The 22,872-nt window shown below is 46.3% G+C and overlaps 1 protein-coding gene across 4 annotated transcripts; it reads left to right on the top strand.

The window, feature by feature from the left end:
• The first annotated feature begins 1,028 nt into the window (after window positions 1-1,028).
• On the top strand, window positions 1,029-22,809 carry TRIM37 (tripartite motif containing 37). 4 transcript variants are annotated; one of them, XM_058817661.1, is made up of 25 exons: window positions 1,029-1,218; window positions 2,542-2,643; window positions 3,932-3,972; window positions 4,545-4,661; window positions 4,918-5,005; window positions 5,825-5,947; window positions 7,046-7,169; window positions 8,521-8,588; window positions 9,070-9,194; window positions 9,866-9,916; window positions 10,140-10,221; window positions 11,569-11,645; window positions 12,028-12,207; window positions 12,716-12,830; window positions 12,944-13,156; window positions 13,538-13,674; window positions 14,367-14,464; window positions 15,419-15,607; window positions 17,167-17,478; window positions 17,987-18,118; window positions 18,970-19,132; window positions 19,817-19,932; window positions 21,194-21,346; window positions 21,963-22,041; window positions 22,264-22,809. In XM_058817661.1, exons 1-25 carry the CDS (start codon window positions 1,198-1,200, stop codon window positions 22,268-22,270), a joined length of 2,913 nt encoding a protein of 970 aa, XP_058673644.1. In that variant the 5' UTR covers window positions 1,029-1,197; the 3' UTR covers window positions 22,271-22,809. The 4 variants fall into 4 exon arrangements, with proteins under 4 accessions (XP_058673644.1, XP_058673646.1, XP_058673645.1 ...); XM_058817663.1 differs by having other exon boundaries at window positions 18,967-19,132; window positions 21,233-21,346; XM_058817662.1 differs by having other exon boundaries at window positions 18,967-19,132; window positions 22,267-22,809.
• Window positions 22,810-22,872: the final 63 nt, after the last annotated feature.

The raw sequence follows: 22,872 nt of genomic DNA, 5'->3' as shown, positions 1-22,872 counted from the left end.
AGATACATGAAGTTTTATTAAGTTACTTTGGGCTTTTTTTGTGAAAAATTACATCTGTCAAAGGAGAGAAATTTAAATTAGTGCCCTTAGGGAGGGAAAGGCTGATTTCTGAACCCATCCTTGAATTGCTTTAGGGGTTGGATGGGAAGAGAAACAGGCTGGGTATTGCAGAGGAAAGAACAAGGATAAGTTGATTTTATGGTGTCTGCTGCCAAGTGTGCCCTTTGAGGAGTAACTAATCAGTTCCAAGCAATTATTCAGTTTCACAAACTCATTTAGTAGCTTTCAACCACATTGATCTTCTAATAGAGGACTCAAACCTTGCTGTGCCACTGCCTATAGCAGGGTTAAATATTTCATTTAAAGCTGGCTGCAGCAACTGAAGACAGCTGTCAGTAGAGGCCAGAAACCCATCCCTGCTCCTGAAATCTCGCAGGTAAGGAAGAATAAAGAAAAATAATTAAGAAAAATAAAGAAAATTAAAGGAAAATACAGGAAGATGCAAACATGGGGCTCTCTCCCTGCCGGTTCCCCTCAGGCGCCACCTGCGTTCCCCTTGGGATGCCTTTGGCAGCTGGGGTGTGCCTGGAGCTCCTCTGAGTTCTGTGGTTTCAAAACCCTAACCCAAGGTCTAACCCTAACCCAAGGTCTAACCCTAAACCCTAACCCAAGGTCTAACCCTAACCCAAGGTCTAACCCTAAACCCTAACCCAAGGTCTAACCCTAACCCAAGGTCTAACCCTAACCCTAAACCTAACCCAAATCCTAGGCAGGAAAGGCAGCTCTGATCTAGGGCTGGTTCCAAGGAAAAAGCCATGGAAGCAGCGATATTGTGGCAGTTTAGTGTTGCCCTTGGGATGCCTTTTGCAGCTGCAGAGTGCCTGGAGCTCTGGGTTTTGTGTTTTCAAACCCCAACCCTAAATGTAACCCGAACCCCAACCCTCGGCATCCATCGCAGCCCCGTTCCCTCTCGCTCCGCCACGCCCGTTTGGGGCGGTCCCGCGCATGCGCAGCGCGGGCGGGGCGGGGCGGTCTCGCTGCCGCGGTCACGGCCCGGCCGGTGCGCGGGGCCGAGCCCGGTGCGCTGGCTCCGCTCCTCGCAGCGCCGCTCCCGGAGCTCCTGCTCCTCACCCGCGGGCACGGACAGGGAGCTCGGGGACAGCCGTCCCTGCTGCCGCCGCTGGCGGAGCCGCAGCCATGGACGAGCAGAGCGTGGAGGTGAGGGCGGGCGGGCGGCGCGCGCTCCCTCAGGGCTGTGAGGGGGCAGCGGCTGCGGCTTCTCCGCCCGCGGTGAGGGGGCAGCGGCTGCGGCACCCGCCCGGTTCACCGGAGCCCCTCGCAGCCTCGGCGTACCCTGTGTGAGGGGGGAAAAAACGCCGAGCGGTAGCGAACGGTGTCGGCCCCGGGCGCTGGGAACAGCCTGCGGCGCTGCGGGGCTTGGCTCGGGTGGGCAGGCAGGCGGGGAGGGGGTCGGAAATGAGCTGGCGGAGCGCCGCGGGTGCCGGTTCCGGAGGGGGATGGATCCGGGCATGGATGGATGGATCCGTGGAGGGATGTAGACCTGGCGCACACCGAGCCCGCCCCGGCACCGTGGAGGTGCAGAAGTGGCTGTGACCCGGCAGCTCCAACACCTGCTGGGGGCTGTGTCCCTGCCAGGCTGGGAGAGGATGTAAAAGACCGGCTGCGATTATCTCCTGTAACCGCGTATGGTGCGTTTCAATGGCTTGTGGCTGTTAAAGGAAGCGTTAATGTGTGGGAGATGTATTGGTATCCCTAAACTGAAGATGTGTTGCTTTTGTGCTGATTCACAATCTGAGTTCTGTGTGAAAAAAAAAAAAAAAAAATTAGCCCACCTGAAGGACCTTATGAAGTTCCAGAGTTATAACCAGAAGTATTATAAGTCCTGTATGATATAGGAGTTGTATGTATATATAAAATGTATGTATATGTAAAACTTCCTTATCAGTTCAAAATTATCAATATGGAAAGCAAACATTGCTTTCAAAATTTGGGGAATGTTTTTATCACCCAAAATTGATTAAATAGGGTGGGGGAGAGTGTAGAAATAGTGGAGCTGATGCTAATGGTAGACCTTAAAAGAATATAAGTCTTATAAAAGTCAAAAAAATACCCAATTCAGTTCAACACCTCTTGTATTACACATACATGCACTTACCGTGATCTAGAAATAGTGAAATAGTTTAGTTCCAGTGCACTGTCTGCAGGTACAACACCATTTCTTCTGGCTGCTGCTCAATCCCGTGTGAACACACACGGGAATATCTTGGCTACAGAAAGGCCTGCTCTGAAAGAGATAAGGCAAACAGAAAGTATTCCTTTGAAAAAGAGAATAATGTTATAAAACAGCTGCTGGTGCAGTGTGGGAGAAGCTGAGGGGGAGAGCTGTGCTGTGCAGGTTGTGTCTCCCTCAGAGAGGTGCTGTTTGGAACAGCACAGAAACCTGGCGCTGTGCCTGGGGAACAAAGGCAGCCCCGGTGTGTGTGAAGCATGTTTAACAATGGTGCTAATCCCCCTCTGCAGAGCATTGCCGAGGTGTTCCGATGTTTTATTTGTATGGAGAAGCTGCGGGATGCCCGCCTGTGCCCCCACTGCTCCAAGCTCTGCTGTTTCAGCTGTATCCGGGTGAGTTTGCTTGCTTTGGGCTGTTCTTTCAAAGGTTTGAACTGAAAACTGGCTGAGCTTATGAAAACATTCTTTTCCTGGAGTTCCAAGGATTCCTTTTTTGTTTTTTTTTTTTCCCTTCCCCTTTAGTTTCCCTTTCAAAACCTTTTATAACACCCCTGAGGAAGAAGTAGGCAGGCTGTGCATTGCCTTCAGTGCTGCTAATTATAGGCACCATCTGGAATAATTGCTTTAAGGAAGAGACACACAATGATCCCTCCTTTAGCACCTCCTGAGAGTTGGTGATGCCTGTGTGGAAGAGAAAAGTTGGGACAGGAATCAGATGCTGACTTTGCATCCGGGAAGGTCACAGCATCACCTCGTGTACCCTGGAGGTGTTTTATAACGCTTGGCAGGCTGCTGTGGTGTGATCAGGTGGGGCTAAATCTTCCTCAGGGGAGTCTGAGGCAGCACCTGAATCCTCATTTCTTTGTTGAGGCCGTGTATCACACTCCAGTTCCAAATCCAGATGCTGTTTTGTGTTGCTGTAGCAGCGGAAGGTTCAGCTGAGGTTTCCAGACCTCCAGTAGTATTTCCAGAAATTGGAACAGACATTCATCCTTCGCTCTGGAAGCTCTGACAGGAGCTGGAGGTGAAGCATTCGTGCTGCATATTAAGGATTTCAGTGACATATTGTTGCTGGGTGGTGAGAGATTATTCATGAGACTCTTTAAATGTAGTAGAGAGCTGACAAATATAAACCCATCAAGTGCTGAGCTTTTACACTTGTGAGTTGTAGTGGGCAGGTGAAGTTCTTTGCTCAGCTGTTTGTCCCTGGAGCTTTCTGGAAGAGAAGCATTCACAGGCTCCTTGTGGATTTGATCACTGAACTTCAGCTATTTAATTTGTCTATAAATAACTCAAGAGGAAGAAATAAATTACCTTGAAGACTAATTAGACTCTGAGAATGATGCTTGTGGTGTCTTTTTCTTTCCTTTATTGAAGCATCCTCTTTAGTCTAAGACTCTGGGAATCTGCCAGGTGGGTGGTTCCTAATGGAATATTTGGTACCTCCAAATTCTCTGTGTAATTTTAACTGAAGCATCTCTGCCATCTGAAGACAAAGTGGTTGCTTGTTACTAAGACACAAATAGCAGCTTCTTCTAAGTGGTTGAACAGTTAAATTGAAAATTTGCTTAACAGGGAAAAAGTAATAAATTAAGTAACTCCTAATTAATGATACAATGTATTTGCCTGCAGTTCTTTCATTCCAGCCTGTTTAAAAAGGTTTCTCCTTTTTCCATCACAGCGTTGGCTGACTGAACAAAGAGCTCAGTGCCCTCATTGTAGGTAAGGTATTTTTAATAGCAGCAATTGGGTGGATTGTCCTGTTATGATCAGTCTCTTTTTCAGTGCAGCTTGCACTAAATTTATAAGCTTTAAATTTTTTTCAGACCTGCCTGCTGTTTCTTTAAAAATTGGCCCTGGTATAATACTTCTTCTAAAATGCATTCTGGTTTTGTGAGAAGCTGAGCAGGATCTTTGTTCTTCCCACATAACACTGCTGTGCACATAGCTGGTGTAACAGGAGTAACTACAGGGAATTCCTCTTTATATTCTTCTTTCAAAAGTCAGAGCCCAGGAGCTTCAGTTTTCAGGGTGAAAATGCCCATTTTTAGTGCCTGTAATTTGTGTGGAAATGATGCAATTTCTGTGCATCATTGCAGGCTGCAGTCCCCACCTCTCCCAAATGATCAAATTGACTTAATTTATTTTTTTCTCATGGAATAACTTGTCCAGTTTCTGCTCTTTTTTACCTGTGACTCTTCTGGTAATGTAGTAATGAACTGAGCTCACTTCAATGCTTCTTCTTTGGCTCCTGGAGCCAAATTCCTGCTCTAACTGTGCCATCCTTCCTGCAGAGCCCCCCTGCAGCTCCGAGAGCTCGTCAACTGTCGCTGGGCAGAGGAGGTGACACAGCAGCTGGACACACTGCAGCTCTGCAGCCTCACCAAGCACGAGGAGAATGAGAAGGACAAGTAAATTGAGTGTTCTTTGCATCAAGTGTTTTGTGGTTTGGATTGTAGCAGCTAATTTTAGTAATTTACTCTCTGTATCTGTGAAGTGCCTCTGGAGAGAATACTGAAAGCAGAACCTTACAAAAGGTTTTTATTGACTACAGCTGTTCCTCCTGCAAAAGGTGTTGTGTAGCAGAACAAGTGAAAATGTTTAGCTGAGTTTATAGAAAATTCATGGCTGTTTTCTGTTGGTGATATGTGTATTTTTTGGTTCAAGGTGTGAAAACCATCATGAGAAGCTCAGTGTTTTCTGCTGGACCTGCAAGAAGTGTATCTGCCACCAGTGTGCACTCTGGGGAGGAATGGTAAGGGGAGATGGACACGGTGTGAGGGACTTCAAACTTTGTGTCTGATGTGGTTTTGAAGAACTGAAAGTGCTGTGAAACTGCTGCTGTGGCTGTTGGATTGCCGTGCAAATACTGCAGGTTTAGGTGCATTTATTATTTAGTAACACTGCTTGTGAAACATGATACTTTCAGTTCATAGAGAAAGAAATTGAGTTTTTACCAAAACCAGGTCAGAATTACCTTCCTTGTTATAAACTTCATGATGTTTTGGACAAATTCTTTGTGGTGGGGAAATTTTGTGAGCAAAGGAAGGAGCTTTGCTCAGAAAACAAAGATAACACTTGTTGTTTAATTGTCCTGGCCTCCAGTCTCCAAAGCTGTTAAATTCATCAGTGTTTATCCATCCAGCTGGGTATTCAAGGAGAAACAAATGTTGCTGTTTGGAATGTAAGTGGTTAACAGTGTGCTGCCTTTGTTTGGGAAGAGTGTTTTAATAATAATAATAATGATAAAAATAAACCTTCTACCAATATTTGATTTGGTAAAGGATTGCACAGTGAATGAAGCCGTTTATTTTTGGAGGACTCTTGAGATTCCAAATAACTCCTGACAGGAAGCTTTGATGGAATGAGAGCCAAATTCATGATTTCTTACAAAGGGAAGTGAAAGACTGACTTCCTACATACAATCTGCTTTGGAACCTTTCCAGAATGAGTGATGCACTCGTAGGCTTTCTTCTCTTCTCTTTCAGGAATTTAATAGGAGTGGAATAAAGTGGAAAAGAGATGCTGTATTATTCACCACCTCCTCTTCCTCCCTTTTTTTCTCTTTGAACAGCATGGGGGACATACTTTTAAACCACTGGCAGAAATCTACGAGCAGCATGTCACCAAAGTGAATGAAGAAGTGGCAAAGCTGAGGAGAAGACTCATGGAATTGATCAGTTTGGTGCAGGAAGTGGTAAGAAAGTTCTCCTGTAGTGGCAAAGGAAATTGTAAAGTGGGAAGTGGAAATAGTACCTGTTAGAAGGTGGTGAGATTATCCCACAGAGAGACCTTTTTGTTTTTTTCATTTGACTCTTTTTATACAATGTGGAAAGATAAAAATATTCTCAATTCTGGTTTAGAGTTAGGTAACAGAATTTTTTGTTTGGAGTGTGCTGTTTAAAAGCTGAAGTTGGATACTTCTTTGAAATATATATTTTTGTCAACACTTAATGTGTTCTGTCATGCTAAATGAGTACAAAAATACTTTATTCTAGCAGCTTATTTTCCTTTCTCTAGGATAATAAACTGTAAATGTATTTGAGCCTGCAGGATGAGCAGCTCACCAGTTGGAGATGTGTTTGTGCACATTCTTTTTCTTCCCTGTGGGGTAAAAATGTCAAAAATCTGAATATTCACACGTTCAGCTTGGGCAGTTTCAGTGGGGATTCCAGCAATTTGATGCAGTTTCTGGTAGCCCAGGAAGAATTACTTTTATGTTCTGTTATATTTATGATGAGCAGTCTTTGTGCATGTAAAACCAGGAATTTTTGGAGCTAGTTTCTGTATGATTTCTGCTCATTTTTCAGGTGCCTATTTGCCACGTGCAGTCATAGTTTTGCTCTTCTCCAGCTCAGATGTGACTTTATAAACACAATTGTGGGGATAAAATGCTGAGAGTTTGTGGCCTTACCCTGGCAGAGAGAAGGATGCTGGATTTATCTCATTACCACAAAACTTTTCTGTTTTTATCATGTTGTTCTTGTAAGAATAACATGAATAAAGAGTAAAACACTTTTCTGAGCTGGTTAAGTTGCAGAAGAGAAACTGGCAGCTGCATTTACAGATCTGATCCTAAAGAATCCCCACATGACGAATCCCTGTGTGATCAGACAACGTTGCTGAGCTTCCCAGTTACCCTTGGGGCTCTCTGAGGGATCCAGTGAAATCACTCATCAAAACCAGCGCTCCTCTTTCCCCTCTTAGGGGATTTAGGGACAGTTAAGCATTTTTGGGGTCTGAGGGAGTGTGGCTGAGGGGAGGTGCAGCTGTGTGAAGGTTTCTGGCCCTGCAGGAGCGGAACGTGGAGGCCGTGCGCAGCGCCAAGGACGAGCGCGTGCGCGAGATCCGCAACGCCGTGGAGATGATGATCGCCCGCCTGGACACCCAGCTCAAGAACAAGCTCATCACCCTCATGGGTGGGTATGGCCTCTGTGAGGAGGAGGAGGAATGTATTGGCAATGTGTAAATCCACTGAGAAACTTTGTTGTCGCTTTCTGTTGTTTAGGACCGGAGATAGCTCAGGGATGCCACTTGCTCGGTTTCTCGGCTGTTTAGGTGTTTAGGAAAGGCCCAGGGATGGCCCTGAAGAGCCGACGCTTCAAAGGACGAGGAGAGACTTCTGATCTTTTCTCGGTCTCGGTGTTTATTAATTGTTTATCTAAAAGATTTTCTTTCAGCCCGACAGAGGTCTGGCACAGCAAGTCAGCCATGAGCACACTGAGAGCCCCCGGGGCGGTCACTTATCTTTATACCTGAAGTTACGTGTACAATATTTATAATTTTTCCCCAATACTTTCTACCCTTATTAACCGGTGCACTTTTAGTAATAACCAATCCCAAAGTGCCACCATCACCACAGAAGATGGAGGCCAAGAAGAAGAAGAAGAAGGACAGGACACGCCCCAATTCCTCCATCTTACTTCTTTAGACCCCCCTGTACCGAAATCCTAAACCCTGTGTTTTACACTCTAATTAACTTATCCCTTCACCATTCACCCCAGTGAAATCCTCCCAGTCCTCATACAGGTGTCATTTCCTGTGTAGGATCAAAGTCCAGCCACCAGACACTCCTGGCAACATTCCAGGACTCCCGAGCCCCCCAAGGGTGGTCTTGGCCTCTCTGCACCTCCATCCTGAGGTGCTGAGATCCCACACTTTGTTTCCCTGGGAGGATGACTCATTCCATGCTGTGGTGTTGAGTGAGTTCACTACTGGCAGGAAATTTCCACCTGCAGCAAAGCCTTTGGTTAATGATGTAGTTACTGTGAAAAGTTCTAAATTCACCATAACATGATTATATTCTGTTAAAAACTCCTATATAATGACTTGGAAAACATTCCCATCTAGCTGGAAGTTATTTAGCACTTTTCAAGTAAAGTGCTTTTACTTCATCTGTTTAGTTTGAAAATGCATCTTTGTAATAGATACTCCTTTTAATGTAATTTTAATGTAAGAAGGGCTTATCTGGGTAAGAGTCAAACCTGCTTTTCTTTCTGTCCATAAAAGCACCCCAACAAACCTGCCATTTCTGGGACACAGAGCACTTAGTTACTGACTTAACCTTAAATGAGTTCTTCAGTACAGCTCTAATTAAAAATGTAGACCTGCTTTTCAGATGCTTTCTCAATCAACCTTGGTACATGTAGAAATCCTTTACCTTAGTATGTTCTGAGGCAGCTTCCAAGTGGAAACAATAAAAGATAAAATGCACTTAAGAAATATTGAGTATGTGTTTTAGAAGTTTTTTAACATCTTTTCTTTAAACAGGTCAGAAGACATCACTTACTCAAGAAACTGAACTTCTGGAAACCCTGCTTCAAGAAGTAGAACATCAGGTAATTATGAAAGGAGATTAAATGTTGTGTAGATAGGGCAGCTGAGGAGGGATCTTTCTTACTTTTTTATTTTAAAAATATTAATTGATGGATATTTCTGGAGGATATATTTTCATTGATGTGGCCTTAGGTTGCACAATTTCTTCTTAAAAGAAAGTGTGTCTTCTAGAGATACTCAAAGGTGTTGTGTTGCTTGAAAAATTACTGCAGGGATTAATGGCAACATCATACAAAATTACCCAGTTCTATGTAAGTTAGTTTAATCTAAGGGAAATACACAATGGCTGTTGTAACTTCCATTGTGGAATTCCAGAAAATAAAATAACCCAAAACCTCCAAGCTGCATTTTGTTGTTGTGTCATGGGTAAACTTTCTGAAGCTGTGACAAACATGTAATTCAGTTGTTTAAAACCAAAAGTGGATAAAACCTCTGATTTTGAGTGAGCTAAGGATTTTTTCCCTTCTTTTTCCCCCCTCCCAGCTGCGGTCCTGCAGCAAGAGTGAGCTGATATCCAAAAGCTCAGAGATCCTGATGATGTTCCAGCAGGTCCATCGGAAGCCCATGGCCTCCTTTGTCACCACTCCTGTCCCCCCAGACTTCACAAGGTCGGTGTTGCACTTCTGTTCTGTTTGTTCAGTGTTTAAAAACATATTTAAAGTACCTGAGAGGAGACTTTCCTCTTAACTTACTCCTTGTAGTATGTGCTGCAAGTAGGCTTTTCTGTTCCAGCAGGGCTTATTTTGTGTCTGTGGTTCCTGCTGGGGACTCAGGACAGTGGGTTCCAGCTCATAATTTTTTTTTTTTCTCTTTTACACATGGTTTACTGATTTGTCCTTTTTTCTCTTATTATTGGGTCATTCAGTATATAATTGCCAGGTTCTCATGAGATACCTCTGCAGGTCACCTTAATTCAGAACATACAGCCAAAATCACTTCATAGCGCAATTCTTCATCAGGAGAGTGCTGCTGGTGCTGGGTTCTGAGGGAGCCTGTGCTGAAAAAATGGAAAGTCAGAGAAGTGTCAGGAATTCCTCAGCAAAAATTGGATTGGCTGTGTCATGGTTTAAATCTGAATGTTTAATTTCCAATGGCACCAAGGAATCTCCTCCTGAGGAGGTGTTTAAATGGAATTATCCTGCAATAACCCAGTGTAGTCTTGATGAATTTCAGTGGCTGTGGGGTGACCTGAGACATCTAAAGTTCTACAGATTGTAAAAGTTGGGATTTTTAATGCCTTGTTATTCAAGTGTAATACATTTATTCTTTCACCACACAGTGAATTGGTTCCAGCCTATGACTCAACAACATTTGTCTTGGAAAACTTCAGGTAAGAAAATCTTTAATTACTGTGAATATTGGCACCATCCTTCTGTTGCTTCTGCACACGAGAAGTGTTATTTAAAACACAGAACAACCTCCACAGAAAACAGTGAGATGCAGACTAAACTATGGGAATTCCATAAAAATCCCTTGTTTACCAGGTGAATAATCAATTCTCTGGGAGGGTTTTGCTTTGTCCCAGTCCCAAATGTTTTCCTCCTGTCTCCCAGCACCCTGCGGCAGCGCGCGGATCCTGTGTACAGCCCTCCCCTGCAGGTGTCAGGACTGTGCTGGAGATTAAAGGTTTACCCGGTGAGTTTTGTCTTCAGCTGGAGCTGTTTTCCCATCCCAGCTCATTCCCAGCTTTCCAGTAAGGAATCATGTTTGTCTCATGCTGTACATGAAAAGCTGTAGGAAAAGTAAAGAACATTATAATGAGTTGATCACCAACCTTTGGAGAATTCCCTCTCTGCCTCCAGATCTCCACTGAGAACATGCTCAGTAGAGTTTGGTTAATTTAGAAGCAATTAAAGATGGATCCTACTGATATTGCAGAGGAATTTTGATGGCTATTTTGATGTCTCAGGGATTTCTGCAAATGTACCTTACAGAACTGAGGTATAGAGTAACTTACCCTGTTTGAGTGATACTTCCTGGGGAGGTGGGAGGAGGACCAAGCATTTGTTCTTGACTCTGCATCCAGCTCTCAAACTGGACATTAAAAAGTGTATTTTGCTATGTCCCTTCAGTGGGCTGAATATTCCAGTTTCTGAAGCTTTGTCCATGTTGGAATGTTGACCCCCAAGCTGGGATCCTCCCACATTCCCTGCTTTGCTCAGTGCTGCTCCTGCAGCTGTGTGGAGAAGCAGCTTTGTCTTAGTGACTTTTGTGACATCCTTGAAAAATGGCTCTGTAAGTTAAGCCCATGGATGCCCAGAATTGAATTATTGCAGTGCAGAGGTGGAACTGTGTGGAAGTTTCCACAGTATTGTAAATTCAGGATTAGCTACCTGAGCTGTGCTGTCAGAAGGCATTAAAATTTATTTTTTCAATGGTAAGTTGAAATGTTTCTTCAAGCTGGAGGATTCAAGTTGAGCCATTCTTCATCCTTGATTCAGGTGAGTGTGATGGAGGTTTTGCTGTATTTTTTTCTTGACTTCTGGTGACTCTAATATTGTTTCTCAGTTAACTGCCCTAACTTTTCATGTTGCATGGGATTTTTTTCTGAACAAATTGCTATTTTCTCAAAAATTAGGTAGCTTTGAAATGTGACTCTATGTAAAATATTTACATTACAGAACTAATGTTTAACCTAAAATAATATTTTTCTGATACATTATGTTTGTCTATTCAGACTTCCACTTCATCAAATACCTGAAGTGTTAATAGAGTAATTAAAGCTTTGTCTTGAGATTTATATCTGAGATACCAATACTAGACTGTGAATGTGCTTCTTGTTGATTTGTGTTACAGTAGGAGGTCACTGAAGACTAAAAATCACAACTGTAACACCCAAAGTAGATTCCTGCTGCAAATACAGTGCTTATTGAAATGGTTTTCTAAACTTTTCTAAGTGTTCTGTATCAAATTGTTTTGGTTTTTAAATTTTTTATAGTTTTTGCTTTCTATTTTTAATCAATGTCTTGATTTCATTCCAAGGATGGCAATGGAGTAGTTCGGGGCTACTACCTGTCAGTGTTCCTGGAGCTGTCTGCTGGACTGCCAGAGACATCCAAGTAAGCAAAGCTGCACTAGGAACAGATGTTGGGGTTTTTCTGTCAGAGACTGCAAAGCCCTTTGAAAAAGAATGGTGAGAGTTCTGTTGTCTGTTGGGCTTTGACTGGGCACAGAGAATATTTTAAAGTTGTTACTCAATGGCTTTCTTGAGATAAAAAAGAAGCTGGTGAAACAACTGATAAGAGTATCTGTGTAGTAGTTCAGCTCTGGAGTTCACTCTACTCCATATTCCTGCTCTCTTTTATTTTTCACTGTTTATTTAAATGTTCAGTCAAATTTTAGGCCTGACACTCATTCAGCTGGGCAAGAAAGCGCAGCTCTTAAACCACTCAGCAATTCTGACATCTTTTGATCCAAATCCCTGTTCCTTTGCCCTGCCAGGTATGAATACCGTGTAGAAATGGTTCACCAGTCCACCAACGACCCCACCAAAAACATCATCCGGGAATTCGCCTCTGATTTCGAGGTTGGGGAGTGCTGGGGCTACAATCGCTTCTTCCGCCTGGACCTGCTGGCCAACGAGGGCTACCTGAACCGCCAGAACGACACCGTCATCCTCAGGTGGGGCTGCTGCTCTCCTCCCCAAGGGGGGCACCACAAACCTGCTGCTGAAATAGGGAATTATTTACCTGTTTGAATTGAAAATATTGGTGGCGTGTTTTGTTCCAAGTGGATTTCACCCTCGGCGGGTTGAAAGAGGGAAATGTGCCCAAGGGAGTTGGGGAGTGTTTTAAGCGTAGCTTCCTTTGAGGAGTGGCTGCTCCTCATTTATAAGGGTTAGAGATCTGTAGCTACCAGAATTAAAGGAAAAAGGTGCTTTCTCTCCATCTTTAGGAACAGTTTTAGTGAGCATTGGAGAACTTTGGGTATAAAAGTCTGTGAGTCCCTGCTACAGAACTCACTGTGGCTGGTCAGGGTGTCAGGACACCGAGTCCACAAGGACCTGTTTGTTAAGCTTATTTCACCACTAGATTTTAAGTTTTAAGGTTGTTCTGCAGGAGACATTTGAAAACAAACCTCAAACCAAACAAACTCCCTCAAAAACCCCATTTCAAACATTCCTTTGAAGGTTCCAAGTGCGCTCACCAACCTTCTTCCAGAAGTGCCGCGATCAGCACTGGTACATTGCTCAGCTGGAAGCAGCTCAGACAAGTTACATCCAGCAAATAAATAACCTGAAAGAGGTAAGTGGGATGTTTGTGAATGTAAAATCACCTCTTGGAGTGTCTCTGCAAGTCAACAAAGCTGCTTGATTTGCTGCTGCTGCTCCATTGTTGTTGTTTTTGTGCCCTTGCAGAGGCTCGCGATTGAGCTGTCCCGGACTCAGAAATCCCGAGGGGTTTCCCCTCCAGACACTCACCTCAGTCCCCAGAATGATGAGGGCTCAGAGACAAGAGCAAAGAAACCTGGACAAAGCATTGAAGCACTGCTTGAGAATTTCACTGCTCCAGGATTGGCACGGGAGAACAAGGAGGAGGAGGAAGAGAAGACTCAGCAGGAAGACTTTAATGTAGGAATTCTATTTTTCCCACTTCTGTTTATGTGCAGCTTTCTTTGCTAAGGCAGCAATAGAAACAGGGGAACTTGTGAATTGTAAATGAGGTTTATTATCCTTGCTATGGAAATAGGAGATGACACACTTGAGAGCTGTGAGGGAGAGGTGACTCCAGAGACATGTTCCAGAACTGAGCTAAAAGATCCCACCACAAATAGTCTCCAAGTTGCAGCTGAAAAATCTGATTTGTGTTTGTTCTTTAATGTGCTTTGAGAGCCTCCTCACTGCTGTGTGATGGTGACACTGGGGACAGAGAGTGTCTGTTCACAGCTTTTGGGGATGCATCAAGGTGCTGCTCAATGTTTCTAGATCAAAACCCTTCTGTTTTTCCTGCAGCACGAGCTCTCAGATGGTGACCTGGATATAGACCTTGCTGGAGAAGATGAGGTGAACCACCTTGATGGCAGCAGCTCTTCAGCAAGTTCAACAGCAACCAGTAACACTGAGGAAAATGACATTGATGAAGAAACTATGTAAGTAACTAAAAATGTCTTTCAGCTCATCCTGTACCCAGGGTAATCATCCTAATTCCAGTGGAAACTGAGTAATTTGCTTGGGTGTGTGGGATCCCAGTGTGATTTGAGAGGTGGTTTCTATACTGGGAACAACACAAACTCACAGAGTTAGTGCTAAACATTGAATTTTTGGTCAGCTAATTAGTGCCTTTCTGATCTCTTTATTTACGTTGGTGCTGCACTCTGCCTTTGACAAGTGATAATCTGTGAAGGTTCTTTCCCAAACACCATTCAGGAATCTGTCTCAGTGCTGTAACAGAGTAGAGGTCTGGCTCTGGGAAGTGTTGCAGTAGTAGGAGAGTGACAATGAGGCCAGGTACTTAAATTAGGAAATTCAAGACTGAGCAGAGCTGATGTCAAATCCTGGAATCTTAATTAAAACATGACAATCTGCTGCTGCACTTCCAAAAACTGGAGTTTGCAGCATCACATTTTGCAGTCTGGGTACATACAGCACTTTTGGCCTCCTGGGTAATGAGACAGTCGTTTAATTACTACACTTCCTTTGTCTGTTTGGCTAGCTTGGAATGCAGGAAATACAATTTACAGCACTTTATGTTGTGTTTTGAGGTTTGTGCCACAGCATTTAACAAGAGCTGAGGAAAGCTAACAGTTGTATTCTCCTTTTCCCACCCTGACCACCCCTGCAGGTCTGGAGAGAATGATGTGGAGTACAGCAGTACCATGGAGCTGGAGGATGGAGATCTCATGGAGGATGCAGCAGCTGCTGCCACTCCTGGAGCATCAGGTATGAAAAATGACTCCAGAATTCCCATCAAAGTGAAACACTGCTGGATTCCTTCCCCTGCTCCTCCTGCAAGCAAAGCCAAGCTGTGTGTTCTGCAGGCAGTTCTATTTTGGGAACTGCTGCATCATGTGGTTTGTACTGATTATTGCAGTGTAGCAGAAACACTTCATTGGTTCAATAAAAAAAAAAAAAGTGGGGGGAGGAAATCTGAATGTGCTGGTTTAAAAATGATGTCAAAGTTTGGAGGGCAGCTTTGAAATTCCTTGTGTTCCAATCAATAGGAGACTGACAAGGAATTTTTACTGATGTCAGGGTGACCTCTGAGTGGGTGACACATTCACTTGGGGTTTAGTGCACTGCAAAACCCAAAGAATGTGGAGGGAATGAAGTAAAGAATACTCACAATACATTTTAAATGCAACATGGTAAGGTGTTCTGGGATTTTCTGCAGCCTGGAGATGATCACAGCCCAAATTAGCCACAAGATTCTGAAAGAAATGAGTATCTGTATGGGATATAGAGAGATACTGTGGAATCTGAGTGTATTTATTTAGGACAAAGATACCAGAAGTGCTGTTTGTGCTGCTGTGAAAGTCTCTTGGTGCTTGAAGGACAGAATTCCCTGTTTTGAAGTTCTGGAGGTCAGGGAGGGACATGTTTGTCTCCTTAATCCTTTAGAGTAACTCTAATCTTTGTATTTATTTATTAACAAATCTGTTCATTAAGAGATTTTTATAAGAGGAACGAAGTGAAGCATTTCCCTTGTCCAGCTGTTTTAATCAGCAGCACATCCAATTGCTTTCAGCATCCAGAAATCCACAAAACACCCACATCTCCTTAATTTCATGGGGTCAATGAATTCCTTATCTACCTGTGTGACTCTTTTTTGTTTTCCCCAGGTAATAAATGACCCCTGTGTCCCTCAGCAGCCCCCTTTGTGTCTCCCCTGCTCAGGTACCAGCCACAGCTTCAGCAGAGCCTCGCGGCGCGGCGCCAGCGCCCTGGGCTCCGCTGCCAGCAGCAGCCTGCTGGACATAGACCCCCTCATCCTCATCCACCTCCTGGACCTCAAGGACAGAAATGGCATGGAAAACCTCTGGGGCCTTCAGCCACGTCCTCCCGCCTCCCTTCTGCAGAACAGAGGTAACCACAGCACGTGTGTGATGTTAACTCATCCTCCTGCATCTCCAGGTGGAATTAAAAAGCCACTTTTCTGGAAGGGTTGGCACTGGAGGACAGCACAGACACAATTCTGTGCTGAGGCAGCAGCTCAGCCTCTCCCTGCACACTGGGAGTACTTGGAGCATGGTGCAAACCAAAAAAAATAAATCCTGGAATTTAGAGGCCATTAGAGCTAGAAAAATGTGAGTGGTTGTAAGGGCTGGAAAAGGGAAAAAAAGGATCAAAATGTCAGGAGCCAAAAATAGTGATGGTATTTAAATAATTGAGGAGTATTTGTGGTTCAGTTGGGACCCTTGACCCGAAAATAGCAATTAACTCCATGTGCAGCAGCAGAGCTGGCAGCCCTGGCTCTTCCTGGAGGTTGCTTGTTCCTCTGGTAGTGAGGAATTCAATTTATTATTGAGGTTTGATTGAATTTTGTCATGATTGACACTTATTTAACTGCTGGCCTAGAACCATTTGGTGACTTTCTAGAACAGAAAGAGAAATAAATGTCCCTTTGCTACAAGTGATGCTGGGGTTTGCTGCCACAATGCCATTGGTGGCACTGAATTTAAAAGCTGGCTCAAACTCTTTGTTCCTTTGTCATTAGCTTTTTAAATGGGGTTACATAAACAGCCATGAATTTTCACTGAATGTAATCCATATTTCCAAAAATGGAAGTCCCTTCTAGAAGAAGTAAAAAAAAAAAAAAAAAAGGGAACAGCTCATGAACTGAGAGTCCCAGTTCTGTTTTGCTTTTAGAAAAGGAGCTTTTTCCCTGGACTAAAGGAGCTGAGGAGAGGGCAGTGCTCTTTGTGCTGTGCCTCTGAGGCAGGTGAAGCTCTCTGTGTGAATCTTTAGCTACTGAACACAGCCAAAATCACCTGTTCTGGAGCTTCCCTTGGGGTTTGGCTGTTCCCAGTCAGGTTGAACCTGGTCAGTAAAGACAAAGCTGCTGTTCCATTTGGAGTTTGCCAGAGCTCACCTCCCGAGGTGAAGGTTTCTGAGAGCCACTTGACTTTGCAGTTTGGAACAGCTGAATTTGCAGAGAAACACAGAATTTATAACACTTCAGATAGACCCAGGTTGATTTAATTCCATCTGAACAACACAGAGGATTATTCAGGTATTGACTGCTCAGCCTGCTCTGCTGTGGGGCACTTAAGGGAATTCCTTCCCTAACTGCAACTTCTTTGAGTTCTGTGTTATGAGATATTGTGGTCTGAGAATCTTCTACACAAAGTCAACAAGTTTTATAAAAACAAATTTGATATGAGCTGGCAAGGTGGGAGCTCAGGTGTCACCAGGATTCCTGCAGCAGCGCTGGGAGCCTGGCTTGTCCCAGTGAGCAGGGCTGGGGACCTTCCTCCATGCCTGGGGACAAAACCCTGCTTGTGCCAGCAGCCTCCGTGAGGTCCAATGCCAGGCACAGTGTGTGTCCCTCACTTACAGCAGGACACAAGGTACAACTCTTGTGTGTCCATGTTTATCTGAGGATGCTTTTCCTGACCTGCTGTGCTCTCTGTTCCTTTGGAAAGCCTCCTCCTACTCCCTGAAGGAGCGGGAGCAGCGCAGGCACCAGGCCATGTGGAGGGTGCCCCCAGACCTGAAGATGCTGAAAAGACTCAAAACGCAGATGGCAGAAGTTCGGAGCAAGATGTCTGATGTGAAGAACCAGCTGTCTGAAGTGAGGAGCAGCAATGCTGCCTCAGGGGAGGGGCAGCCCAGCTTCTTCTCCATCGAGCAGGGGGCCCTGGCTGCCTGTGGCACTGACAGCTGCAGCAAGCTGCAGGAGATTGGGATGGAGCTGCTGACCAAGTCCTCAGTCACCAGCTGTTACATAAGGAACTGTAAGTGTGTGGGCAAGGGGGATTCAATCACCCTCACAGGTGGTTCAGGTCCCCAGGCAGTTCCAGTCGAACCCGAGTATGAGGCAGATCAGGAATGTAAACCTGCCCTGGCCTTGCAAACACCAGACTGGACCCCACAGGCACTGCCAGACCTGAGCCAGTGACAAAGTTCTGAGGTTTAACCAGTGTCAGGCTGGTCTGAGCTGCTCACTCCCTTGGCTGCTCTCTACCAGGCCCATCTGGGAACTTGAGACAGCAAATTACAGCCTTGCTGAAATCTAAAATGCAAGGATTTGGGTTTGTCTATCATTTATATTCTCATGCTGGCTAAAGAGTGTGGGTGGAGCTTTCTGAAGGATGTTCCAGTGGAGGGAAGTGAACATGAGCTGTGCAGCCCAGGCCTCTGACAGGAAGGATTTTGTGCAGGACTGAGGGTTAATAAACAATGAGACCAGGGTACAGCAGTGCTTTGACTGAACATTGGTCACATTTTTACACTTTTTTGCAGCTGCCAGCAAGAAAAGTTCCTCAGCCAAGCCCCTTCGCTCAGGAGCTGCTGGGAGCCTGTCCCTGAGGAGAGCCATGGACAGCGGGGACGGGAACCTGCGCCTCAAGGGGGACAGCAGCCACCCTAGTGAGGGTACTGAGGGGACACTGAGGGGACACAGCCACCCTAGTGAGGGTACTGAGGGGACACTGAGGGGACACAGCCACCCTAGTGAGGGTACTGAGGGGACACTGAGGGGACACAGCCACCCTAGTGAGGGTACTGAAGGGACACTGAGGGGACACAGCCACCCTAGTGAGGGTACTGAGGGGACACTGAGGGGACACAGCCACCCTAGTGAGGGTACTGAGGGGACACAGCCACCCTAGTGAGGGTACTGAGGGGACACTGAGGGGACACAGCCACCCTAGTGAGGGTACTGAGGGGACACAGCCACCCTAGTGAGGGTACATGGGACACTGAGGGGACAGCAGCCACCCTGCTGAGGGTACCTGGGCACTGCCACCTGGGGGGTGGAACTGCCATCTCTTCTACAAAAGCTTCTCAATGAATATTTTATTTAGAAACTGGAGTTTCCCTTAAATTTGCATGGGTGCTTTTTCCCACCCAATGAGTTCCTGTAGCTGAGCTGGGGAGCAGCACCTCACATTCACTGAGCAGAGCATAAATCTGTGTGTTGTGTTCTGGCCTCTCAGGAGTGAAGCTGACAGTGCAAATCCAGGATTAACCAGCACTGAGCCAGGTTTAAATTGTGATTTAAATTTAAATTGTGATTTGGCTTAGAGGGAACTCCAGGAAGCTCCAGTAAGGATTTGATGGTGGAGCTGCTCCTGGGTTGCACAATGCCCTTCCCTCAGCGCTTCAGTGCAGGCACAGGGGAGCCCCAGACACAGAAATTGGTGTTTTGCTCCTCTGCAGCGCTCAGAGGAGGAGCAGGGGAGGATCCCAGGGGTCTCACTGTGCTCTCCCTCCCTGCCCAGCAGGCCTGGGCAGCTCCAAGCTGGGTGCTCGGCCCCACGGCCGGGCCCCCGAGGCGCTGCCCAAGCAGGAGGAGCCGCCCTGCGAGGGCTCAGACTCGGAGCTGGGAGCTGCTGCCCTCAGTGGCCTGCCTGCTGGAGACAAGAACAGGAAAGGTGCTGCTCTGGGGTAAGGGTTTCTGCTTTTTTTTTTCTCTTATCTCCTCCCCCACCTTCCCTTGATCTGCAAAAACCCCACAATCTCCTAAAACCAGGTGCTTGTAGCATGAAAGAGAAATTACTTTGAAGTTTACTTGGTTGCTGCTGTTCCCTCTGGACAGCAATTTTTGGGTTTATAACTAGGTTACAAGCTGTCTTTTTTCTTTTTTTTTTTTCGTTTTTCTCTTATTTTGATCGGCTCTGGCTGCAGTCTGACACTTGGAATTGAAAGGCAGCCCAGGTCTGCTTTCCCACTGTTCCATGCAAAATACCCTCTAAGTGACATTTAATCACTTTTGATTTCCTCATTTGAGATAAAGTTTTTCACTCTAACTCAATTTTTCAACCATTTCATGATAATAATTCTCTGTTGGCCGCCTAAGCAAAGGGCAATGAAGTTTTCAGGTTATTTTTTCTAAATAGAAAAAATAGAGTAGAGTAGAGTCACTTTTTTAAAAAAAATATTCAAACTTTTCAAGGTTTTTTGATTGATTTAGAAATATTAAAATGTTAAAAAAAACTGGAAGTCTAAGTGAGTGTGCAGAAGACTTAAGGAGTAAAACTCAATGTGGCACTAAAAGCTTTGTTTCCACAGCTGAGCTCAGGCTGAATTTCTAACCTGGGGTTTTGTGTTTCTCCTCAATTCCTTCCCAAGCTCCAGCTCCAAGGGGTGTCGGGCAGAAGGAGCCCAGCCTGGGGGCCTGGAGAGCAGCTCAGAGCCCGGGGAGCTGCAGGGGCTGAGCTCTGAGGGAGCAGCAGCTGAGGAAGGAGGTAAATTGGGGTTTGAGGGAGGAGGGAACCCCCCCAAAGCTGCTTCCTTGGCTCTGAGCTCTGCTGGGAGCTGCAGAATAAATCTGAGTGGGCTCAGAGGATCCCTGTGTGGCTGCTGAACGGGCTCTCTGGACAAGCAGCTGCTTTTGTACCTTGAGACAGCTGCAGGGCTTTGCTGTGCAGTGCAGTGGCCTTGAGAAGTTGCTCATTGCTCATTTAAACAGAATCCTCTGCCCTTGGCTGGTGACTGTGCTGCCTTCAGGGCCAGCCCCTGTGCAGCTTTGTCCACAGCCACACAAGAGCCTCTCCAGCTCCTCAGTCCTGCTGGGTGTTGTGGTGCATCATCCAGTTTCCTTAGAGACTTGAAGGAAAGTTTCCCCCTCCCTTCCTGCATCCTTTCCATGCTGGAAAAAAATAACTCTGCTTTTTTTTTCCTTTCTGAAAGTCCACACAGAGTTTTTCTTATCTTGCTAAAACTCTCCTGCCTTCCACCCCTGCACTAATTTGAATTTCAATGACTGGATTGTAGCACAAAGCCTATATTAAGGTGCCAGCATCCATCTCGAGCTGCAGTGTGCAATATTGTGTGGGAGTTGGCATTTACAGAAGGTCTCTCAGTGACAAAACTGAATTTCTGCTCTTAGTCACTGCAGCATGATCGTGATGTGCTCCTGCAGTTCTGCTCTCAGAGCAGGGAGCCCAATAGGAAAACTCTTTAGAAACTGAAATACTTCATTGTTAAAAACCCCAGGAAGCAAATATTACAAATTTTCTTCCTTCAGAGGAAAAACTGCAGTAGAATTGGCCCCTCACTTTGCTTTTCTTAGCAAAAGTGAGAGTATCAGGCTGTGAGAAGCAGAGCCTGTGCTGTCCATGGGGAGCTCTGGCTGCCCTGTGACACCCCAGGTCATCACCTGGAGCCACCAGGGCTCTGCTTCTGCTTTGGGAGGGAAATTTGTTGTGTGAGACTCAAACTCAAAATATTGCTGCTTGAAGGCTCTGCAGGCTCACCTGCCCCACAGGCTGTGCTGCCTTTTGGCTCCCAGAAAAGCAACTTTGATTTTCTGTGCCAGCTGCAGAGTGGACTGAGCAGCTCAGCTGGTGACACAGGACAAACCCAGCTGTGCTCCATCAGACCCTGGGTGTTTGGGACGTGCTCCTTCCCTCTGCCCTGGCACCCAGGAGCTGGCAGGATGGGACATGGGGCAGAGTCAGCAGTGCAGACCCTGTGCCATCGCTGTGCCCTGGGTGTCTCTTGCAGCTGGGCTGTGTCAGAAGCACGTCCTGCACCTCCTGCCAGGGATGAGCAGTGACAGTGACATCGAGTGTGACACGGAGAACGAGGAGCAGGAAGATGCCACCTCCCCCTCAGAGGTGTTCAACCAGGCCTTCTCTGCCCAGCCCTCCAGTGAAGGTAGAGCTGCCAGAGCCCCCCTTCCCAAACCCTCCCAGACCTTCCCAGACCTTCCCAAACCCTCCCAGACCTTCCCAAACCCTCCCAAACCCTCCCAAACCTTCCCAAACCTTCCCAAACCCTCCCAGAGCTCCTTGGATGCAGATCTCTGGGAGGGGAGGCTGTGGAGGTGTTAGAGCTCCAAGTGCCAGTAAGATTTGGAACTCTCCTCTTGGGATCCCAATTAAACAGCTCAAAACAGGAGAGGGAAACTCTGCTAGCCTTGAGAAGTCAGTTGAGGTGAATCTCCTGGGAAGGGCTGGAAAACCCAGAGCTCCAGTTCCCAACTGGAACTCCCTGTGAGCCAGGACTGGCACTGTAAGTAGGCAAATTCCAGGGAGGTGAGCACTGCCTGAGACATGGATTTGCATCTTAATTGGCAGCAATGTGCTTCCAGCAGCTCACTGGAGCTCCAGAGACTCCTCTGGTTGAGCTTTCACTTTCACCCAATAGATCAAAGATGTGGGGCCAGGGGGTGAAGTTTTGGCCTGAGGGAAGGGAGGGGAGGGAGCATTCCCTGGCTCTGCAGGGTCACTGGGAGCTCACTGGGCTTTACTGGTGCTGTGTTCACCCTCAGGACACTCCTCGGTGGTAGCAGATGGGGACCAGGCCAGTTCTGAGGATCTCAGCTTTGTCCCTGCAGATGACAGCACCAGGTAACTGGGAGGGATCTCCTGGGGCTGCTCAGGGATCCTGAGCTCCCTCTGCCTCTGAGGCAGCCTGGAAGGGAGGGAGGGAGGGAGGGAGGGCGGAGCTCTGAATGCTCCCAAAACTGACTGGGTTGGAACAGCTGGCATAAAATTTCAACTCTTAGATTGTGTTTGTTTGAGGACTTCTCCAGCAGGAGAGTTCTCAGTGCACACTGCCTTTGTTTGGAGCAGGTAGAGCGTGGGCTCGGGGCCTGAAGATCCATGGCTGCGTCCCTGGAGAGGTGTGTGAGTCCCTGGAGCTGTGCCCAGGCTGTGCCCTCTCCACTCTGGGGTTCTTCTGCCATTGTCTCACCCTGCCCTGGGGCACGAGGACCTTTGCAGGGGTGGCCCTGCTGCTCCCCCAGCCTCAGCTGCCCTGAGGAGTCGTGGGGAAGGTGCTGAGCCCCAGCCTGGGGTGAGAGTCCTGCAGAATGTGACTGTCCTTTGGAATGCTGGGGGAAATCGGCCACCACTCCATTGTTTCCCCAGTTGGTGACGTGGACCAACCACACCCATTGCCAAACTCTTTGTTCGTTGCATTTTGAGCTGCTGAAGTCCTTGTGAAGCTCCTGTGGGAGCTGATGCCTGGTTAGTGACAAAGCATGAGCCCTGTCAGTACCTGCTGGTGTTGTCCTCGTGTGGCTGCCTGTGCCCTGTGTCCGTGTGAATGTGCTCTACAACTCCTGGTTTGAAACTGTTTGCACTTTGTTAATAAAATGAATGTTGAAATCTGAATTTCAGGTGTTTTGTGTGTGGATAAGTAAAATGGTGGAGCCTGTCAGGGTCAGCTCCACTCAC

Source organism: Ammospiza caudacuta, chromosome 20 (genome assembly GCF_027887145.1).
Source record: "Ammospiza caudacuta isolate bAmmCau1 chromosome 20, bAmmCau1.pri, whole genome shotgun sequence".
NCBI classification, from domain to species: Eukaryota; Metazoa; Chordata; class Aves; order Passeriformes; family Passerellidae; genus Ammospiza; species Ammospiza caudacuta.
This window is presented reverse-complemented; position numbering and strand designations above follow the sequence as displayed.